The sequence below is a fragment of the Rhamphochromis longiceps genome, linkage group LG8, assembly GCF_057381845.1.
Source record: "Rhamphochromis longiceps isolate RC_006_pf linkage group LG8, R_longiceps_female_GT1.1, whole genome shotgun sequence".
In the NCBI taxonomy this organism is placed as follows: Eukaryota; Metazoa; Chordata; class Actinopteri; order Cichliformes; family Cichlidae; genus Rhamphochromis; species Rhamphochromis longiceps.
Window position 1 is genome coordinate 11,613,086 of NC_140564.1, and position 20,160 is coordinate 11,633,245.

The following is a 20,160-nucleotide window of genomic DNA, read 5'->3' on the forward strand; positions in this document are numbered from 1 at the left end:
TACCTGCTTTTCTGTGAATATCAGAATTGCTAATCACAGTGACATCGTATTTTGATGAGTCTGTCATGAGCGAGGTGAATTTTGGAAACACCAGATGACAGTTTTGTATTTGGAAGAGATTTACAAGGTTCAAGGAAGCTGTAGCAATATTCAAATTACACCCTGGCATGATCCGCTGACTTCTAGCGACTGCTGCCCTTTTTTCTTAGCATGGTGTGCAGTAACATTTTGAAGTTGTTTACCTCTTTTTTTTTTTTTTTGAACACCAATGCTAAGCAGCCCACAAAGTGAAAACCACAGTCAGGACATTCAGTATAACCCTCAAACAGAGCGTCCAGGGAGTGCCAGTCTCCCATGACTCTTTGTACAGACTCTGCAGTTGTACACAAAGTGTCAAACTGAAATCTTTATCAAGGCTGTAAATCTTGCCCACGTGTTACAAGCCGTCACATGTACACTACATGTGTTTTCACACATGTTCGCACGTACTGCAGGAACTCTTAACACTCAGCATCGACAGCGATTCCTTTGAAGTTTGATCCCTTCACTTCAGAAGCAGCGTTCCTTCCCTCACTTCCCCATAATCCACCCACAGACTGCCGGGATCTTTCAAGGCTGTGTGAGTAATTGGCAGGTTCGCGTGTTATTGGGAGCTGGGTCTGCTAGGTCAGAGCTCAGTACATTAATCTTGGCGTAATGAAGCGATGTAAACCTCACAGGACACTGTAAATCTACAGACGAGAGCGAGGATTACTGCTTCTCGGAGTAGTCGTTTCTCGATGATACACACAAGGGGGGGGAAGGAAATGCATGTGCGAGACACCTAACCTTTTTTTCCTTCCTGTTTCATCCAGTAGCAATGAAAAATATTTGCCTCGCTTCCTGCTCAGTCAATGTGTGCTTATTGATGCTTGAAATGTTAACGGTATCTCTGTGCCCAGCTGGCTCTTTCTATTTGTGTTATGTTTGGGGTTATATCACTTTCTGTGTCACACATCACTGGTAACACTCTTGCGGAGAATTTTTCAAAACAATAAGAAAACTGCCAAACAATGTAAGGTCCAGTACTGTAAAATACAGCATTCATAAATAATGTGGGAAAACTGAAGATGTTTGTCTTGAAGTTGACAAGAGAGGTTTGTTCACAACAGCTGAGCACAGAAACAGGATCAACAGAGGTGTGCACAGCATTGCGCTGCAGAAAATTGAGAGATTTGGCAGTTTGATCCCCTCAGGTTTGCTGGCAAAATGATTAAAGGAACTCCTCGGATTTTTCGAGGAAACCGTAATGTGAGCATGACAGCCAGGGACACGTCGGCAGGGTTTTTGGAGGAGTTCTTGGAAGTGTATTTGAGATATTATTGCTAACATTAAAAAATGCCGTGGGATACATCATTTCCTGATTTTAATGTCAGCAAGAAGAAATTGTTTTACGTCACTCCAGAAAATATGCAGATAGCTTTTTTTTTAATGTAAATGTGTTGGGACATACATTTCTAAAAGTGGCAGCTTCAAAGCTGAAGAGCGGATTAGTTTGTTTTAAAGGCAAACTCCTAAAGCACACCTATTATACTCAGCTCAAGCTCCATATTTATTAATAAGTGACTTTTATGTATATATTGTGCTATTCTTAGTTAGTGTGTTGTCTGTCTCTGTTAATGTTTGTTTATAATGGAGCACTGTAACGAAAAATACTTTATTGATCCCTAGGGGAAATTATTCTGATTCTGATATTTGTTTACAGTTTAAAATTACTCTTATACTGGGCCTTGGTACGGCCTCTCATTTCAGCCTCTGTCACTAATATCACTCTTTTGCCCCTTTGTACAGTGACTGACTGTACCTGAATGTACTCATAAATATACATTGATTACTTTGTAATTATGTAGCCACCATACATGGGCCGAGACGGACATCGCTGCTCCATAATCTAATTATGTTCTATATATGCGGCTAGAGATCGCCCACATATATAGTATACTAGAGGTGGAGGAGGAAAGAACTGATAGGCGTTCGTGTGCTTTGTAGGCAACTTTTAATTTGTGTCTGCACCTTCAGGTTAAAGATATGAGGGACCATACCTGTGTTTTATCATCTAAGAAAGCGAGAGACAGCATGACCGGCATCTGGATAAAATGTCATCCTCTTCCTCCTCGCCTCAAGCCTCACCTCCTGAACAGTAGTCAGGGCTCTAACAGACAGAAATGTGCATAAAATGCTCATTTATTCTCAATATTGCAATTTCTAATTGCCAGCAGATGAGTTATGTGACCCTGCTGTCTACAGACAGCTGACAAAGAGCTGACTAAACAACATGAGGTAGTTATAAGCTAATGCTATGCCAGCTAATACAGATTAAATTGCCACTTTCAGCCAGAGGTCAGCCCATACAGTCTGTAGTATTTTAGGACAAAAGTGTTTTAGGACAGTAGGTATTTTAAGACTACATAAAATATCTATCAATGGAGAAAAAATGAAGATATGAAAAGAAACTACAAATTTTAGGTTGGGTGTTCCATATTCTGCCCCGGCAGCTTTGTTTAAATCCATGAAAATGGCGACGTCTCTGCCAGAGCTCCAGTTTGATGACACTAGGTGTATGTTACAGAGAATTGCTCACCTTACGATGCTGTCAGGATGAAAGCTTTCAAAGTATGGGCCACTACTGAATGCAGTGGAGAAGCAGGGATTGGTATGATTTGGCCTGTAAGGCCAGGTTAGGAGAGGTTAAGGTTCAAAGGGTGGCTGGAGGGCAAAGGACTGCAGTACTGACGTCATGTGAAAATTATGGAATGACACATGAGGTCAACAGTGGACTGACATCCTGCACTCACTACAGCTGAATGGTGGGAGGGGTAAGAAAACAGAATTCATTTGACTGCAATCTGATATCTACTGACCTCTGGTCGAGAGATTTTACACACTGTACCTTTAAAGCTACCCTCCTTTATGCCAAATTTATTGTGACTCTCATAAACGTCTGTATTAACCCTTTTCTCTTTGATGGCATACATTGTATGTATGCTAATAAATCAAGAGGAACACATTAATGACAACTAGTGCACTCAGCAGATGATAGATATCCATCTTCTGGGTGCTGATTAATGCTGTGCCAAAGCAGAAGACAAATGCATGACATATTCATCACTTTTATGCCAGGTCACACTGCTCCAATTAAAGGCGCCAGTTGATTTGAAAATCTTTTAATCTGAATAGGGAAACATGTGCATGTAACCAAAGACCTTTTTGATTGCTTTTTATTTGCATCACCAGCACAGTTCTCTTCTTTGTTTTTGCAAATTAGTTTATCAGGTTTTTTAAGGTAACACTGTCCTTCATGAAGAATGTTCTCTTCATAGTGTGTTGAGGAAAGACAGCATGCATCTTTTTTGTGGATGCTGCCATGAAGGACGTACCGCATGTCACCATTGTGCTGATGAAATTAATTCCCTTTTTATGTGACAACAGTGTAACCTTCATGTTCTCCTCTTTCAGACAGCACAGATACTTTTAAATGTTGCACAAGCTCTCAGATTCTGCTCATAGTTATCCTTAGGCTTAATAGAAGACTCTCACAGTATCTTGCAGTCCTTTAGGATTGTCTGTGAACAGAAAATAAGAAAAGCTAATACAAATCTTGTTATCCTCTGCGGCTCATTATTAAGTATCTACACCCTCTTAAAAATTCACAACCTAAGAAAATCTGTAAGTTGGAAAAAACAGACTGGATTTAGATTTAATCACACAAAAGCCCGTAGACTAGGGGTTAGTAATTACCACGACTGAAATGGTTTTCATAATCACCTGGGCTAATTGGAAACATGAAAGTAGGCCAGCTAACTGCATTACTGTAAATCATTATTGCCTGTGTTAATAATCCTGTTTTCCTATCTCCAAAAGGTATTCATAAACTTTTGAAGTGGATGGGACTTTAGATAAAATCAAATAAAAGTAATAAATAAAATATACATCCTGTTTCTGGCAGAGACCACCTGTTAACAAACCTGCTGCTTTTTTATCTTTGGCTGACGAAAGGTTTATATTCATATGGATCCCAATAAAGAGCTTGGATTGCATTGCTCCTTCGGTTTCAAAATCACCCACAATACTTAATGTATCTTATCTTTATATATTTGTATGTAGGTACTTCATGAGTTGCTAATTATTGCATCAATGTTATTGGTGGAAGGTTTCATGTCTCCTAATGCAAACATGGCAGAAGATTTAAAGAAAGAACATTTAAAGAAATCACTGACTTGAATATTCAATTGATTTTCCAGCTCTTTGGCTTGTTACAAAGTTCAGATGTGTTAATTAGATGTTTCCTTTAGTTAAGATGCAGAATATAGCTAGTTATTGCTGTCATCAAGGCTCCAAAATCATCAATCCCTGCAAATAAGTTACACCACAGCAGTTTTTCTATGTTTAAGGGTGATGGACAGACTGAAAGAGCAGGCAAAATTGCAGCAGCAGCATTGGCATTTTAAAGGGGGAAATGGGAAGGTTCAAATCTTAAATAGACCAACAAATAGGGAGAGTGTTTGCTATATGGTGTGAGGCTCACTGCCATCAGATTGCTGTCATAAATCATGGACAGAAGATATTCCAACAAGGAAATATCATTATCATTATAAAAATTCAACAAGTGCACCTTGAAAGATAAGGGACAGCAGGCGTATGGGAGAAGAGTGGAACTCTTTCCGAATTTGTCAGTATTTAAAATGAAAATTAAAGTGTACATTTTAACAAAATTGCAGTATTTGTACTGAACAAATGGCCAGTTCATGCACATTATAATAGACACATCACATCTTTGATATATGAGAGACACCGAATGCCATAGCCACCTATCAAATTAGTTACATTTGATAATGGTGTGAACTAACTTGTAGGTGTCACAACATACACAGCATATCTATGAGGTTGCAGTGATTGCTTTAAAAAGGATGTGCACCAGGAGTTATATATTCATAACACCTGTCCACTGAAGCGCACATCAGTTTCACATAAAGGCCCAGTGGTTGTCCAGTGTACTGGATAATCATTACAATGTACTGTTACTGTCAGTATTTCCAATTATATCGGACAGGATTTGTAGCCAGAGGCAAGCATCAGAGGCGATCTAGTTTGGTGGTCTCAAACAAAGTCTCTGCTTTTTAAGAATAATGTGGTCTTGTTGTCTTTCTTGAAGTGGCTGGCTGAGAATTGGCTCCTCCTAGTCCTAGATTGTGGTTCTCAGTCAGAAAAGGTTTGCCCGTTCCTGGTTGAGGATAAACTGCTACTTCAAGCTGTTTATCTGTGTGGTCACAAGTTTGGGAGAGGAAGCAGGAAATTGGCAGATGAATTTGATGAATCACCTTCACTAATCAAACGATCTAGTTTTTGTCTTTTTGTCCTTTGTGATGTCCTGGTGGATCTACATTCTTATCCTAAGCTATGGGCAGAAACTGCATGCAGAAAAAAATAAGGCTGCAGATCCAGAAACGGAAAGAAGATTCTTTCAAAGTGAGTCTGGGCTCAGCTGTTGTTCCTCAACCTGGAAAAGAGCTAGTAGTTGGGATGGTTCTGCTGTTTGATTTGGATAGGGGCTAGGTGCCCTTTTTTTTCAGGGTGTTTTGGATCATGTGAAACAAGGATGTGTTAGATTATGTCTCTCGGCTGGTTTGGGAATGCCTTGATACGCTCAGCTTACTGAAATTTAAAGTTCTTCTCCTTGGTGGCTCACAATAAAGAAGGATTTGCCTATACTAATCACATCTCTCTCTGTCTTCTAGCTGCAGTCATCTTATTTCAGTCAGTTCTACTTGCTCACTTACATTTTCCATTTGCACAAAAAACCTGAAATAATGTGGGATAGAAACATGCTTTTTCTTTGGTATACAAATGGCAACAGTTAAGTATGTAGGAAGATGTAGGAAATTAGACGCTAGTGTGCAGGAGTGAGAAACATTAAGGGCTTTTTAACCAAGCCAGCAAAAAGGGAAGTGACCACTGACCTGTAATTGGAAGGAGATGGATGGATAGACATAAAAGAAAAGAGAAAAGGGGCAAAGAGGGGACGATCTGGAGGAGGGAGAAGGGGAGAACAAGATGAAGTAAGAGCAGCAACCAACAAATTAATCTTTTCTTTCCCTTTTTCTCCTTCTCAGTGGATTCATTCGTCTCCTTTGTCAGTAGTCTTTATCTCCTATCCCACCCCTCGATCAGTCCTATCTCCTCTGAACGACCCGTTTTTCCTGCTCATCCTCTCCTGTTCTGAATTTCTTCACCACTCTTTGCTCTATTTCCATCTCCAGGCATGGCTGACAGAGATTCATGAATACGCCCAGCAGGATGTGGTCGTCATGCTGCTGGGCAACAAGGTGAGACCTTGTTGCCAACACTGGGAGATAGATGGACAGATGGACTCATAGAGGGTGGGAAGAAGGGATCACAGGCGGTATAGTAGGGCCTTGAGCCAGAGTGTAATGGATATGCACAAAAGCAGGGGAAATTTTTTTTTTATACAAATGATTTTCCAATGTCAAAAAGTTTTCAGTAGTTACATCATTATATCAGAACAAAGCAAAACAATGCACATTATTAAAGCTTAACTAATCAATAGTTCACATTAATACTAGCAACTAATCAAGTCGCTTTGAGCGTGACATTAAGTGGTTGCTCATATTGATGAATGGAAAGGTTTACAGCTTTAATGAGCTTTTTAGCATTGTTTGATTTTAGCCTTCAAATTTATGGTTTTATGGAGCTGCTGTACACAGTGGAACACTTAACAACTAGCAAAGCTAGACATTTAACATAACCAGCCAGACAAATGTTTTGCTCAGGAGTTAGTGGCAACAGTGGAAGCTTCAAGAAGAGTTAGTTAATATATTCATATTCTTTCTTCTGCAGTCACACAAGAGAAAACAGTAGTTGCATCCTGTAACATGACCAAAATAATTCTAACTACGTGCAGTTAACTTGTGACCTCACTGGTTTGAAATGGTTGCTCTGAAGAAACAATGCACAATCTGTTGCAGGCTTCAAACTGACTTTGGTGTGTCAAAGCAGCAATAAAATGGCAATAGGATGGAGTCAGTCTGCAATAAGTTTATCATTGAATGGGGTCATGTTGGCAGTTACCCTCAATCTGTTTAAACCATTAACTTTGATAAACTGACAAGAATTGCAAATCTCTTACCAACTAAATGCACAAAAAATCCCATTAAACAGAAATTCACATTAACTACTTACATTTAGAGTCTAGACAGAACCTCATAGATTTAAAACAAGAATTCATAAATTCTTCCACAAATAGTAATGTAGTTGCTGCAGGGTAGCAATTTAACTGCAATATGCGCACAGCAACCTTGTGATTATAAAGTGATATAACCAGAACACAACCTGTTTAATCAACCTTATTGCAAAGACATGCATTACAGATGGGTTGTGCTTATCAGCGCAGACTGACTCAGATTGCAACGTATAAATGATATGGCAGTTATTTGCAAACCTTGGCTAATCTGTTTTAGAGGGATTTCAGTCAATCTGAGTTAGACAGGTTGCCTCCCACTCCTGCCTCGTATTTAAAAGTGATCACTCTGAGGTTGATGGTTGCATCATCAACATCTGGGCAACCAGTTATTAGCTGCAAGGACTTGCAGTGAGCCTCCAAAAGCAAAAACACCCAAACAACTACCAATTTTTTGCTAAATTGCAAGCTTATTGTCCTGTTTTTACTGTAGCGTGACTAAGGCTTACATTAGTCACAATCCTAAATTAATGCCAAGTATCTTTTTCTGTTCAGTATCTAATTGCTCAGTAACATACTTGCTGTAGACTTAGTTTTTAGACTGTAAATTCCACTTTTATCAGCTGTATTTACAGTAATAGCATTTTCTGTAAACCCTAGAATAATTAAGCTAGCAGAAAGCTAGCTACTAGCCAATACTGAAAGTCGAATATTATATATTAAATAGCCATGAAGTTGCTAAAAAATAAAAGAATATAATGTAAATAAAAGCTTTATGTTCAAAGACGTGTATTCACACAAATAATAAACCTAATTTTTCTTCCAGTTAGGTCATTGTGTTCTCATACCGACTTGCTAATATGGTAACTAGATTAGCAGAGCAAATGAAATAGCAACAGTCCTAAAAAAATTGTGCTTGTTATAGAGTTGCTAGCTCAAGCATCTAAAACGAGGAGGGTCACAGTCTCTTTATTTTTTTATGCTTATTAAAAAACATATTTTGTCATTAGGACCAACTACACTAAAGACACTGTAAGAAGAATATAAGTGATTGTTTCTGATTCTGTGCTGTCTGTCCCATATGTTCTAGGCTGACGTGACACATGACAGGGTGGTGAAGCGAGAAGAGGGGGAGAAACTGGCAAAGGTGAGCTTTCTATAACACAAACTTGTGCCTATACACAGCACACATAACGTTTGACACATGTAACAAGAATAAAAAAATACTTACTATACTTAATCCGCTCATGCAGCAAAGTTGACCCTGAAATTCTCTCCCCCTCCTTATGTATTCATACAGGCACATAATGTTGTTATTGTTTGGAATAAATGACGGGGGATTGCTAACATAATTTTCCAGGCCGTTTCGCTCAGATAAGCTCTGAGAGGCATGTTAGAGAAGGCTAAATATGAAGTGGTATGGAGTAGTGTGGCAGACGCACAGCAGCTGTCAAGGTAACAAACTCAGCAGGAATATTGAGATATTCACACGTACACGGAATGAGATTGCTTCACCTGGGAGCATCTCTCATCGACCACATTCTGCGTTCTCGCTCTTTTTCCAAATTACAACAAAATGACAAGAAAATTAGTTTTGAAAGCCAGGAACCTCAGTAGCCATCACAAGTATTTTTGAAATATTAGTATTGATCATCAACCCTCTCATCCCTCCCCAGGTGTCATAAACCCCTCGGCACGAATATACTTCCAATCTTAAATTAATCATAAGTCTAATTTTTCTGCAATTTAGGTCGTTATGTCCTCACAGTAAAAGACAGACAAGTGGCATGGCCACACACACACACACACACACACACACCTGAAAAGATATTTTTCTGTATGCAGGAATTTGGAGTGCCGTTTATGGAGACAAGTGCAAAATCTGGACTGAATGTCGAGCTGGCGTTCACTGCTGTGGCCAGGTGAGTCTCAGCACAACAGCACAAATATTAGACCCCAGAGGGAGATTAGATGTGATCATAAAGCAAGCATATGCAACTTAAGGAGTAACGTTTGCTCATTTGACTACACTAAGTGGTTTTCCATTATAAGTTTTACCCAAATTTTGGCTGATTTAGAAAGCATTTGCTGTGTAACTGATGTTACTGAGTTTGACTTTTTCCAGACTGCTCTTAATAGCACCAAGTTTAGCTCCAATTCTACCCAAAGCACTTAGACCTTTTAGACCCAGGATTTTTTTAATGCAAGCGAGTAAGGCCTTTTGTTGTATCACTTCCCACCTGATTCTAAAGATGGACAAAAATGATTTATTTATGAAAAGGAGACACCTTTTTAACATCACATGTCAGTGTTTGACCATACAAGAAAATACTACAGTCTGCCAAGTGCCATTTATTCTTAAAAGCAAACAGCTTTTTCATGTAAAGAAAGGAACATGATTTAAGTCATACGTTAGAAATTGGGCAATTGAGACTATGGTTGAAAAGACGTGAGCAGTATCAGCAAAATTGATTCAAAATTTTATTTGCATTTACTGAAATACTAAACGTAAAGTAAATGCAATACAAGCTACTGCTAAGATTGATCACAGTATAACTAAATTGGTAAAACGACTGAAATAAAAGGGCACTCCTTCTACTCTTATTGAGCAATCATGATCAGTTTTTCAAACTGACTGATTGAAATTAAACACGATCATGTTTTTTGGCCAATCAGATACAGTGTTACAGTCTTTAGTGTTAAAGGCCGTCCCTACAAATTAGGGTAAGATAAATTTGCACCTGTAAAGTATCAAAATGAATTGCTTAAAGTTGGATCGTGGGACTAGTTAGCTAACTAATTTATGATTAGCAGCTGTAATTCAGAGGTTTCCAAATTACAGGTCAGCATAATCTATCGTCATCCCCAGAGTGTAAGCACATATACTGTCCCTGGGGTGGCTGTAGCTCAGGAGGTAGAGCAGGTCATCTACTGGTCAGAAGGTTAGTGGTTGGAGTAGAAAAGTGCTATATAAGAATCAGTCCATTTAACAATCCACAGGGCTTTACTTGATCAGTATTTTGTTGGGTTCCAGCTTTGAAGTCATCAAGTCCGAGGAATTCTCTGTACAAACCTGAGACAGGATTGCATCGAGGCGTCGATTTTGGGAATGGTATCAAAACATTTCTGCAACGCTAAAGGTCCCAATGAGCACAATGGCCTCTATTTTTCGTAAATGGAAGAAGTTTGGAAGTTTCATATAGGGCATTAATGTTAGAAAATATGGAACAAGTGAAACACTGTTGTTACAGCCTGGCTCCAAATCTGCAACGTAAATATGGAGACTAACACATTTTACAAAGATTAGGTTTTATTTTAAATTATATAATATGTTAGCTAACATAGTTGGTTCCACTTAGACAAAGACTGGTGCGCCTCCTCAAAAGCCTGCAAACAGCTGAACGCTCTTGCACTGCCACTGCAAAGAGAATAGGGATGCAGAGGGTGTAAGGCTGATAATGCTTTCTGGATGCACTGCATCCCAAAAAGAACGCAGTTCTTAAGTTAAAGGGGGGTCCAGCCCAGTATGATGTAACTAATGAAACAGGCAGGGAATGTATGGTGAGTGAATTTGTATAATTAGTACTATTTGGGATAATATCAATGGAAGATTCAAAAAGAATTGCTGTCATGCAGTGTACATCTGGACAGATGTATCCACGAGAAGCACTGCCGGACAAATGTTGCTCATTTGTTTTATGAACACATTTTCATGCTATATTTGGAACTAGAAAGCTAAAAAAAGAAATATCTAAGATAAAGCGTTTAGACACAGATACAAATGACATATTCATCTATAAGATCAGATATAACATGAGTGTCTTTTCTCTTAACATGAACTTTAATAGAAATAAAAACGTTGGCAATAGTATTTTGATTGTGTTTCTGACAAATGTGTGGTGTCGGACAGTGTGTGGGAGCTGTTTCACACTTATAGTCTTGTTATGGTAACAGACTGGCAGAGAGGGCTGATGCCAAGAATAGAGTAGCACAGTCTGGCACACAATCACACTGCAAACAGAATATGAAATTAAATATTTTCTCGTTGTTGTCTTCCAGCTCATGTGAACACCTTCTCGGTTTTTTCATCCCTCTGCTTCTCTCGTCTCTCTCCGAACCCCTCCGTCATCGCTGACTCACCTCATCTCTCATCTCTGCCCTATGTTTTTATTTGTTCCACTCCAGTGAGCCTTTACTTGCACAAAACACAAATTCAAAAGGCAATGAAACCAGGTAACCAAACAGTACATGTTTGGCATTGAGACAGAGTGCAGGAGTGACATCGACAAATGACCCACTGACAGAAGTGATCTATAGGTTTTCATATAACATTTTTTGTTTTTGTTATTTATGGCAAAGGCTCCTTCAGCTCTTTTTATTAGTATTACCTAGAGGGGCTCCTCAAGTCACTAATCTGATCTATATTTTTTTGTTGGTTTTGTTTCTTTGGAAAGTCAAAAAATGGTAGAGAAATGACACTTGGTGGTCATCTGTAATTCAGTGTTTATGGCATGGCATTTAATAAGAAAACAGTTGTATTTATATAGGGTCAAATCACAATAACAGTTGCCTCAGGGAGCTGGACTGCTAATCTGGGCATTTCCCAGTGGGTCAATGTGCTTGTAGGTCGATGGGTCAATATAATTCTTATTTTATGCTTTGCCGATTATACAGGCCCGCTTGAAGTGCCGCTGCGCACTGGGCCTACCCGCACAGACAGCAGCCCATTGGTTCATGTTTTTTTACTGGCGCTGGATTGTCCAATCAAAACTTTTAATGCAATTTGCCTCACTTAACTATGGAAGCCCGTTTCCGCCACACAAAAAAAGTATCCCTAACTCGAAATTTCGACTTATTAACTCAAAATTTTGAGAAAAGTAACTCGAATTTTGAGTTAGCTCTGCCAATCAGTCATCTACATGAATGATGTCACTTCCTTGTTACCCAGAAACTGGAGCCCTCAGCTACAAATGCTACAGCTAAGCTACCAGTATTACAGCCAGTCATGAATGCACAAATGTTCAGCGTGGCTTCACAAATGATGAAATCCCTGTGTTATTAGCTGAATCACATGGCGTTACTATCAGCAAACGTACTCTCGAAAGCCCCAATTTGTTGCGATCCGGTTTTGAGTGTCCATTCCTCTGCGCCGTATCCTTCCGGGTAATAAGAAAATGACATCATTCACATAGATTACTGATTGGCAGAGCTAACTCAAAATTTCGACTTATTAACTCGAAATTTCGAGTTATGGATACTTTATTTTGTGTGTGTGGCAGAAACTCTGCACCTTGTGGAGCAGAGCTTAGTGAGGAAGAAGCGGTTGATAAAGATGGACAAATAAAAGTGAAATGATGGAGCTGAAAAGCTGAGAGAGAATAGCAAAGAAACTAGAAATAGATGCAGCCTAATGTCTTCAAATTAACCAGCACAGCCAACAGTAGTACCAGCAACAACTACTAACAAGCCCTTGCAATCACAGGAGGCTCCTGTTGCTAGAACTAGTCGTGAAGAGGTTCACCAGATATTTTTTCTGGATGAGGTGTTGTTGGCCAGATACTTGAACAGAGTGAAACCACCTCTGTGTAATCCCTAAAACATGAGTGCAGTGCTCCAAAGCAGGAACATGGGCTCTGTGGGAGTCAGGGTAGAGCATTATTCAGGGGTGAAGAAGAAAAGAAAAGAGAACAAAATGAATTTATATATATATGAAAATTAGGTTTACTGCACTTTAACCACTTTCAGTGCCTGTTTAGTTCTATATGAGTCTTTATGTCTCTCTGTGTCAGGGAACTGAAGCACAGGACCATGAAGGAACCCGATGAGCCAAAGTTTCAGCTGCAGGAGTACGTCGACAAAGAAATGAGGACCGCTGGCTGCTGCCGCTCATAGACCACATCCTACTTGTGTGTGTGTGTGCGTGTGTGTGTGTGTGTATTTGTGCAAGAGAGAGAGAAAGACAGCAGGTGCACTCTCTTACACTATGTAATAAGTCTGAGTTGGTGTACCTGGAAATGGCCTGAAATTCTCAATGTTTATATTTCTCTGCGGCCAATACGCTCTCTCTCCCGACCCACCTTCCCTCTGCGACTGTGAATGTAATATAATTCCTGTCTCCAAGCTTGCACATACACATGCATGTCTGCGCGCAGACGCTATGTTTGTAATCCCGTTTAATCCATTCTGTGCCAGTTTCCATGAGTGATGTAAATATTTTAAATGTAATTTTAATTTTGTGCTCTGGAAGCTTTGTTGTTTATAGATGCCTGTCTTATTAAAAGAAACTCTACAGACGTAACAAGGCTGAATATTACATCAGTCTGACTAGAATAACAGAAACCAATTTGTACAAACCACCATTGCACATAATGTAAGCTGTCATTCTGCACTACAGTACATGCTGTTTATGTACAGGATACCATATAATAATGGTTTTAATAACACTGATGTGTCTGTGACCCATTCGAGCTAGCGACCTTTTGTACACAATTTAAGTTTGATGTTAGAACTGTGTGATATATTTCTAACATGAATAAATCTCCAGCAGTGATCAATGTATACAACAACACAATCAGCAAAGGACAGCAGACCTACAATGGGAAATATATCTTCCTGAGAAATGATGGAGTTGTTCCAGAAAAATCATTTTCTAGATGTTGCTCTGTTTTCAGGAAATTAAAGAAAAGGACAAATGCTTTTTGCAACAAAAAACAACTGCATTTGTGTGAAGTGTTGCTGTTAACCTGCATAGCAAAAAGAAAACATTACAAAAACAGTTGAATATTGGGTGTGAAAAGCGTATTTGCCATCGCATATTTCTTCCCCAAACCTTGAACGGGACCTTACACATATAGTTTTGTGCAAAAGCCGTGATGCACCACTCAATTCTTTACATTTTGTTAGGAAAATGTGAAACAGCTGCAGTGATTTATTGAAATGTGTGCAAAGATACATGGAAATATCAACACATAAGGCAAAAACAGTTTTTGAAATTCCCAGCAGCATATTTGATATGACTCTCTTTCTTGTAATTTCTTTAAATAATCTTCTCTAATAGTTCTTCAGGTTTTTTTTGAAGGACAAATGTTGGCTGCCTTTTGTTCCCACATTGATGATCCCATATTGCTTCAGTGATGTTGAGATCCGGGATCTAGGGAGGCCTGTCCATGACTGATAGCATTCAACTGTGTGTTGTTCTGTCCCAGTATGCCTTTACTGCTCAAAAACGAAGCTGTTGCCAATCAGACACTTTCCAGATGAAGTAGTACATGATTGTAGTACTTTTCTTTATTCTTAACTCATAATTCCACCAGTTTTAACAAGGACAGCATCAAGCAATGCAATTGTACATCTATCCTGACCTCCATTAAGTATTGATAATGAAGTTTCAATTTTGGATTATGTCTCCTTAAAACCCATTGCCAGTCCTTTAAATCGACTTCTTTACAGCCACCCTGTTTCTACTAGTGAGTGTAAGTAAGTGCCTGAAGATACAATTTAAAATGAGTTATTTGCTAAGCAATGTCTGTTATGTGTAGACAAAACACTAATTGATCCCTTGAGTTTTGGTGCCTTTTTGTTTCTTTATCTCTGATTCATAGGTCAGTGTTGGGTGGCTTAACAAACCAAAAAACAGAATTTGTCAGAAAATTGCCAATTACAAGGATGGGACTGAAAATGAGTGAACAAGCAGCCAATGTCCAGAAAAAAATTGGAAATACATTTTGAAACCCGGTTGCTCAAGAACACTTAAAGACGTGGAAACAAAATATAAAGAAATGAGGAGTGTTTTGTAAAGCTACTGTAAGAACATCTATGAATTAAAATGTAGAGATCTGGAATTGGTCCCGTGTAACTCAGACTCCTCTCATGGAGTTTTATGTATCTTTGTATCATATGTCCAGGTCTTCATCAGGCAAAGGAAATGATCACAGCGATTGACCCAACTTAAAAACAATATATAGATTTTGATGTTTCATTCTATTTATTTATGAAAAACTTAATGTGTGGTTGAAAGTTTTAAACAGAGATTTTCTTTAGTGAGCCTTTCTGATTAGAAGATACATATCGCTGTTGAGAGAAAAGGTTTTCATTGCGCGTATTTTTTTCCACAAAAACACAACATCATGGGGCCAGATATATAAAACTGAATACTCATGACTAAAGCTGTTTGTATGCACAAAGGAAGGTTAGGGAAAATGTGCGCATTCTTTTTTTTGTCAAATATATAAAACTGTGTTGTTGTTTTTCTTTCTCTTTTTTTGGTTTATTAAAGCTCAATTTTTGCCATTCCTATTCTTACCAATTAGTGGAAGTACACACTCCCTTGTTATGGTATCATTACAACATGAGCAAACAAGAACCACAGCTTCACTCAGTATATAACTGGGAAGGTTATTGGAGAGCGGGAGAAAGGGAAATGTGTAATTGTTGATCTCAGGTTCATGATCAGGAGAAAAACTAGTAAGGAAAGAAGCAGTGGAGGCTACTAACTATATAAATTCAAAGAAAAACACCATGGCAGAAATGCTGTACTACAAGGGCATCAGTTCTTGCAAGAAAAACACATTTATATGCAGAGCCACATCTTTTTATAGCTCCGACAATTACCATAAGTAATAAAAAAAGGCTTGGTAAAATTTAGTGCACATCAAATTATTGTCACTGAAGTCTATGAGTAGCGAACTGTTGTGTTATGTGTTAAGTTTCCCTGACCTTTTTCCCACACTATCACGTGGGGCTCCGCTCTAATACAAACCATACCACTTTATGTGTGGCGAAAACCGTATACGTGTTTTTTAATGCACACATTCTGTTTATACATCCAGCCCCTGGTTTCATTTTACCACACTGCGCAAAATTTTCAAAGCAAAATGAACTTAAGCAGAGTCGTATAATCTAGAACAGTGAACCGCAGGGGAGCGTTTAAATCTTCGAGGACAGCTTGCTTACGTTTTTTTTCTATTTTCTCTGCAGTTATTGGTAGAAAGCCATTATTTTTCCAGGTGTTTTATCAAAGATGGTTTCATACAGATTTCTGCCAACGTTGTAAACTCTATCAACTAGTACTATAAAGCATAAGTAAGGATTTTACAGTGAAGTACACATTTTTAGAATGAATCAGTTCTCATAAATTTATTGTTAACTTGTAATCTGTATACTGTATCTTAACTGAGGTTATTTGTATTGTATCGATCTTTTGTGTTGACTAATAAAGAATCTATCATAAAAATGAATGCATTTTTGTGGATCTTTAGCTCCATCATCTGGTACTAACCTGTGATTACATTTGCTGTAACCAACTCTTTTTACCTACACCAAGGAGGTTGTGTTTTTGGTAGCATTTTGTGTATTTGTGCGGGTTTTGTTTTGAATTAATTCTGGTAAAACGTTGTAGGGGTGTAGTGAGGGTGTTAACCATCCATTAAAAATTGGCTTACATCCACCAAAGTCTTTAAGGTAAACTTATTGATTTATTGGTTAAAAAAAAATGACAAAAAATAAGGATTACAGTTTACATCCAAATATCATGTCATATTTGACCTCTGACCTCACTGTTACATTTCCCATCTCCCATCTCATAATTTGCCTGCAAATTTTTCAGGCTAGAATGAAGGTCAGTGAAGGTCCTCATTTAAAGAGTTATCTTTTTTATATTGAGGTTACACAACAGAAGTGATTAAATATTTCACAAACAAGGTTGTGAATACATTTAAGGTAGGGGTGTCCAACTCCAGGCAGGGCTGGACTGGCCATCGGGCATTTGCTCGCTGGGTCGCTCGTGATTTTTTGTTTTTATGGGCCGATGGGGTTTTATTTCTTTTCTTTTTTTAACGGTATAAATGAATGGTGGTGGATTGGCCAGTTGGTCATGAGTAACTCTGGGCTGGACCAATTACAGCCGAGGTCGAACTTTAAAGTTGAGATGAAAACGCGATTTGTCCTGTTCCTCTTCAGCTAGAAAGTTGCTAGTTCAATCATGAAATTGATCAATGATCAGCTGATCGGCTTTTCTCTCTGCACCAGAAAGAGGAAACCAGCGGATGTCGCACTAAACAACAGCAGCACGTTTAAGCTTGATCAGCTGTTGTTAGAATTTATTTAATATGAATTTCTAGTATCAGCTGATGTTTGCTGGAGCCACAGCTGTAAAAGCTGCTGGTCATGATGTCGGTTTGGATATGTGGTGAGAGGGAAACATGAAGATGAAACCAGGAGATGGCCTTACTGGATCATCAGAGCTGAACAGGTGATGGAGAAACAGGTTTACCTTTGAGGTGACATGAATGAGTTGAAGGGAAGTTATGAACTGTTTCTGAGAGACAAATAACACCAGGATCCTTTTCTAAGCAGCTGACAGCTGGTAACTGTGCAGCAAAGTCTAGCAAAGTTTTGTCAGGGGGCCAGGTAGGGCATTAACAGGGAAAGGGGGCACAAAGAAATACTTTTCTTTCTTATTCTTATTTAAAATGTCTCGCTTTTAACAAATAATTATCTGAATCCGACAACCAAAGTTTTTATCTGATGTAAAATGTATAGAAATCCATTACTGTATTCAGTAAATATTAAGTCTAGTGTAACTTATATTATTCTTTCCTTTGGGAAGGTACCATCTGTGCAGTCTGCAATTCTGTTAAATAAAGATGTTGAATCTATTTAATTACTGTAATCACTACGGCTGAGACAATAATTCAACGATGAATTACTCATTCCTTAAGTACCCTGACTGATGACACTAAATGATCCGCAGGTGTGCCATGCCCACCTATTCCAAGAAATGAAAGAAAACGGGAAAACAGAGCCCCAGCAATCCCGACAAAGCAGCGGTAGAAACTTTGGCAAATGATACCAACATTTTTAAGTTATTTTCGCGATAGTGAGATTTAAATGTTCATGTACGTTCATGTTCATTTCACTTAAAGTAAGCATGTAAGCACAGTCCCATTCTTTTTTAGATTAGCTTTTTTAGAATTCACACAGTTGAATATTAAATGTGGTGCAAAGGTCAACTAGAACAGCGGTCCCCAGCCTTTTTTGCACAACGGACCGGTTTATGTCCAACAATATTTGCAAGGCCTTTAAGGTCCATAACACAGGGGAAAAGACCCAGGGAAACCGAGTTGTCGATAAAAACAATTAAAAAATAAGGCTAAAAAAAGCCTTACGTTTTAAACCATAAATTTCCTGTTTTACTTTGAAGGTCCGTGTCTCAGGTCAGTGTGTTCTGTTTTGCTTCCTCTCTGCCTCGTCGTGTTTGATTAGTGTCAGCCATTTCCTCGCGTGTGTATTTATATGGTGTGCTTCCCTTAGGTAGTCTGCATTACTTTGGCATTTCTCCATGTGTCATTCATACTTGCCAACCTTGAGACCTCAGAATTAGGGAGTCAAAGGGGCTGTTGGGGGGGAGTGGTATACATATACATATATATATATATATATATACAAAAAAACTTGAATTTTACAATGTTTATTTATCAGATAAAATAAGTTAAATGTCACTGTTATTATTGGCTGGCCAGAAACAGTGGGGGTGTCCAAATTCAGAGGCTGCATCCACCGGCACAAACTGCTCTGTACATGAGTGAAGGCCTTCGCTGTCTAAGTGGGCCGGGTCCTCCGAAAGCTGGGTAGGCCGGAAGTGAGCGACTGTGAAATTGGACGGTCTAGCCTTCAGAATTACGTCACGAGCCCTCTCGGTGGAATGAAACTGCCGTCGGCTCCTTGCTATCTAAAATATAACCAGAAGCTGGTGTAAATTCTGGACCGTCTCACTCTTCTGTTTAATCAGTTTTCTGTTTGACGTTTTTTCAGCTGTGTGAAAACCCTGGAGGAACCCACCCGAGGGATTAATAAAGTAAAATTTAATCTAATCTAATAACTGTAATCTCAGCCAAACCGATTTACTCACGAACAAATAAAGCACTGAAAAAAGCCAAACACATGTTTAAGTTATCAAAGAAGTCACTTTGATAACTTAAACATGTGTATGGCTTTATATATCATGTTTAACCTGAGTAGTGAAAGACCGCGGGGGCTTGAAAACGATGTCCTGGGAGTTTGCTGTTCTCGTCAGCTCAGCTTTTTGAAGTGTACACAGCTACATTCTCGCCTGAAAATATGTTAAAAGTTTATTTTGCGACCCAGAAAGTAATAAGTAATAAACCAAGTAGCTGCCGCCATAGTTGGAAAACTGGAATTGGCTCGGTTGCGCTATGAATTCTGCGATATGGTTTTTCAGTTTTGTTGTCCCGGTGGAAAAGCGGGAAAAGTTTGGGAGAATGGTAGCTCCGGGAGATTTTCGGCAGGGGCACTAAAATTCGGGATTCAAAAAAATGACAGAAAATTTTGGAGGGTTGGCATGTATGGTGTCATTCCCTCTGTGTCACAGGTTTCCTAGTTACAGATTAGTTCTCCCATTTTAGGTTTTGTTTGTTCTTTTCTAGTTGTCCCCACTGTTTATTTGCAACTTCAAATAAAGACATCTACATCCATCTCTATTGTCTGCGTTTTGGGTCTACTGCTCTTTAATCTCCACACAATGACACCTGTGCCTTTAGGATTGCAAGTATCCAGGGTCAGGCAGCTCATTGCTGCTACATAGCCCTGGATGTTAGGACAGAGGGCTTTTACCAGGACTCCAGTCCTGATTGGCTCCATCAATGAGGTTCCCAGGGATCAGTTCCGCAGTGGGAAACCAAAAGCACGATGAGGAAAAGCAGGAGGATGAGGACCAGCTGAAAAAATCAAAAGTAAGAGAAAAGGGGACAGGGGAGATGAAGTACGTGACTTGATTAGAGAAGAGGGATTCGGAGGGAAATGGAGGAAAGAAGAGCAGAGGAAGCACGAGAGTGACTGGACAGGCTATTTGGCTGCATTTTATTTGCATTATTTTTTCCAACTACATAAACCAAAAAAATAAAGATTTT

At 38.9% G+C, this 20,160-nt stretch overlaps 1 protein-coding gene across 1 annotated transcript in view; it reads left to right on the forward strand.

Moving 5' to 3' along the window:
* Nucleotides 1-16,404, forward strand: part of rab26 (RAB26, member RAS oncogene family) — a 119,137-nt gene extending 102,733 nt beyond the window's left edge. Inside the window, exons 6-9 of the mRNA XM_085415745.1 lie at nt 6,297-6,362; nt 8,325-8,381; nt 9,080-9,156; nt 13,024-16,404. Of these exons, the coding sequence (XP_085271871.1) occupies nt 6,297-6,362; nt 8,325-8,381; nt 9,080-9,156; nt 13,024-13,126 (303 nt within the window). The 3' untranslated portion in view covers nt 13,127-16,404. The remainder of the gene's footprint in view (nt 1-6,296; nt 6,363-8,324; nt 8,382-9,079; nt 9,157-13,023) is intronic.
* Nucleotides 16,405-20,160: the final 3,756 nt, after the last annotated feature.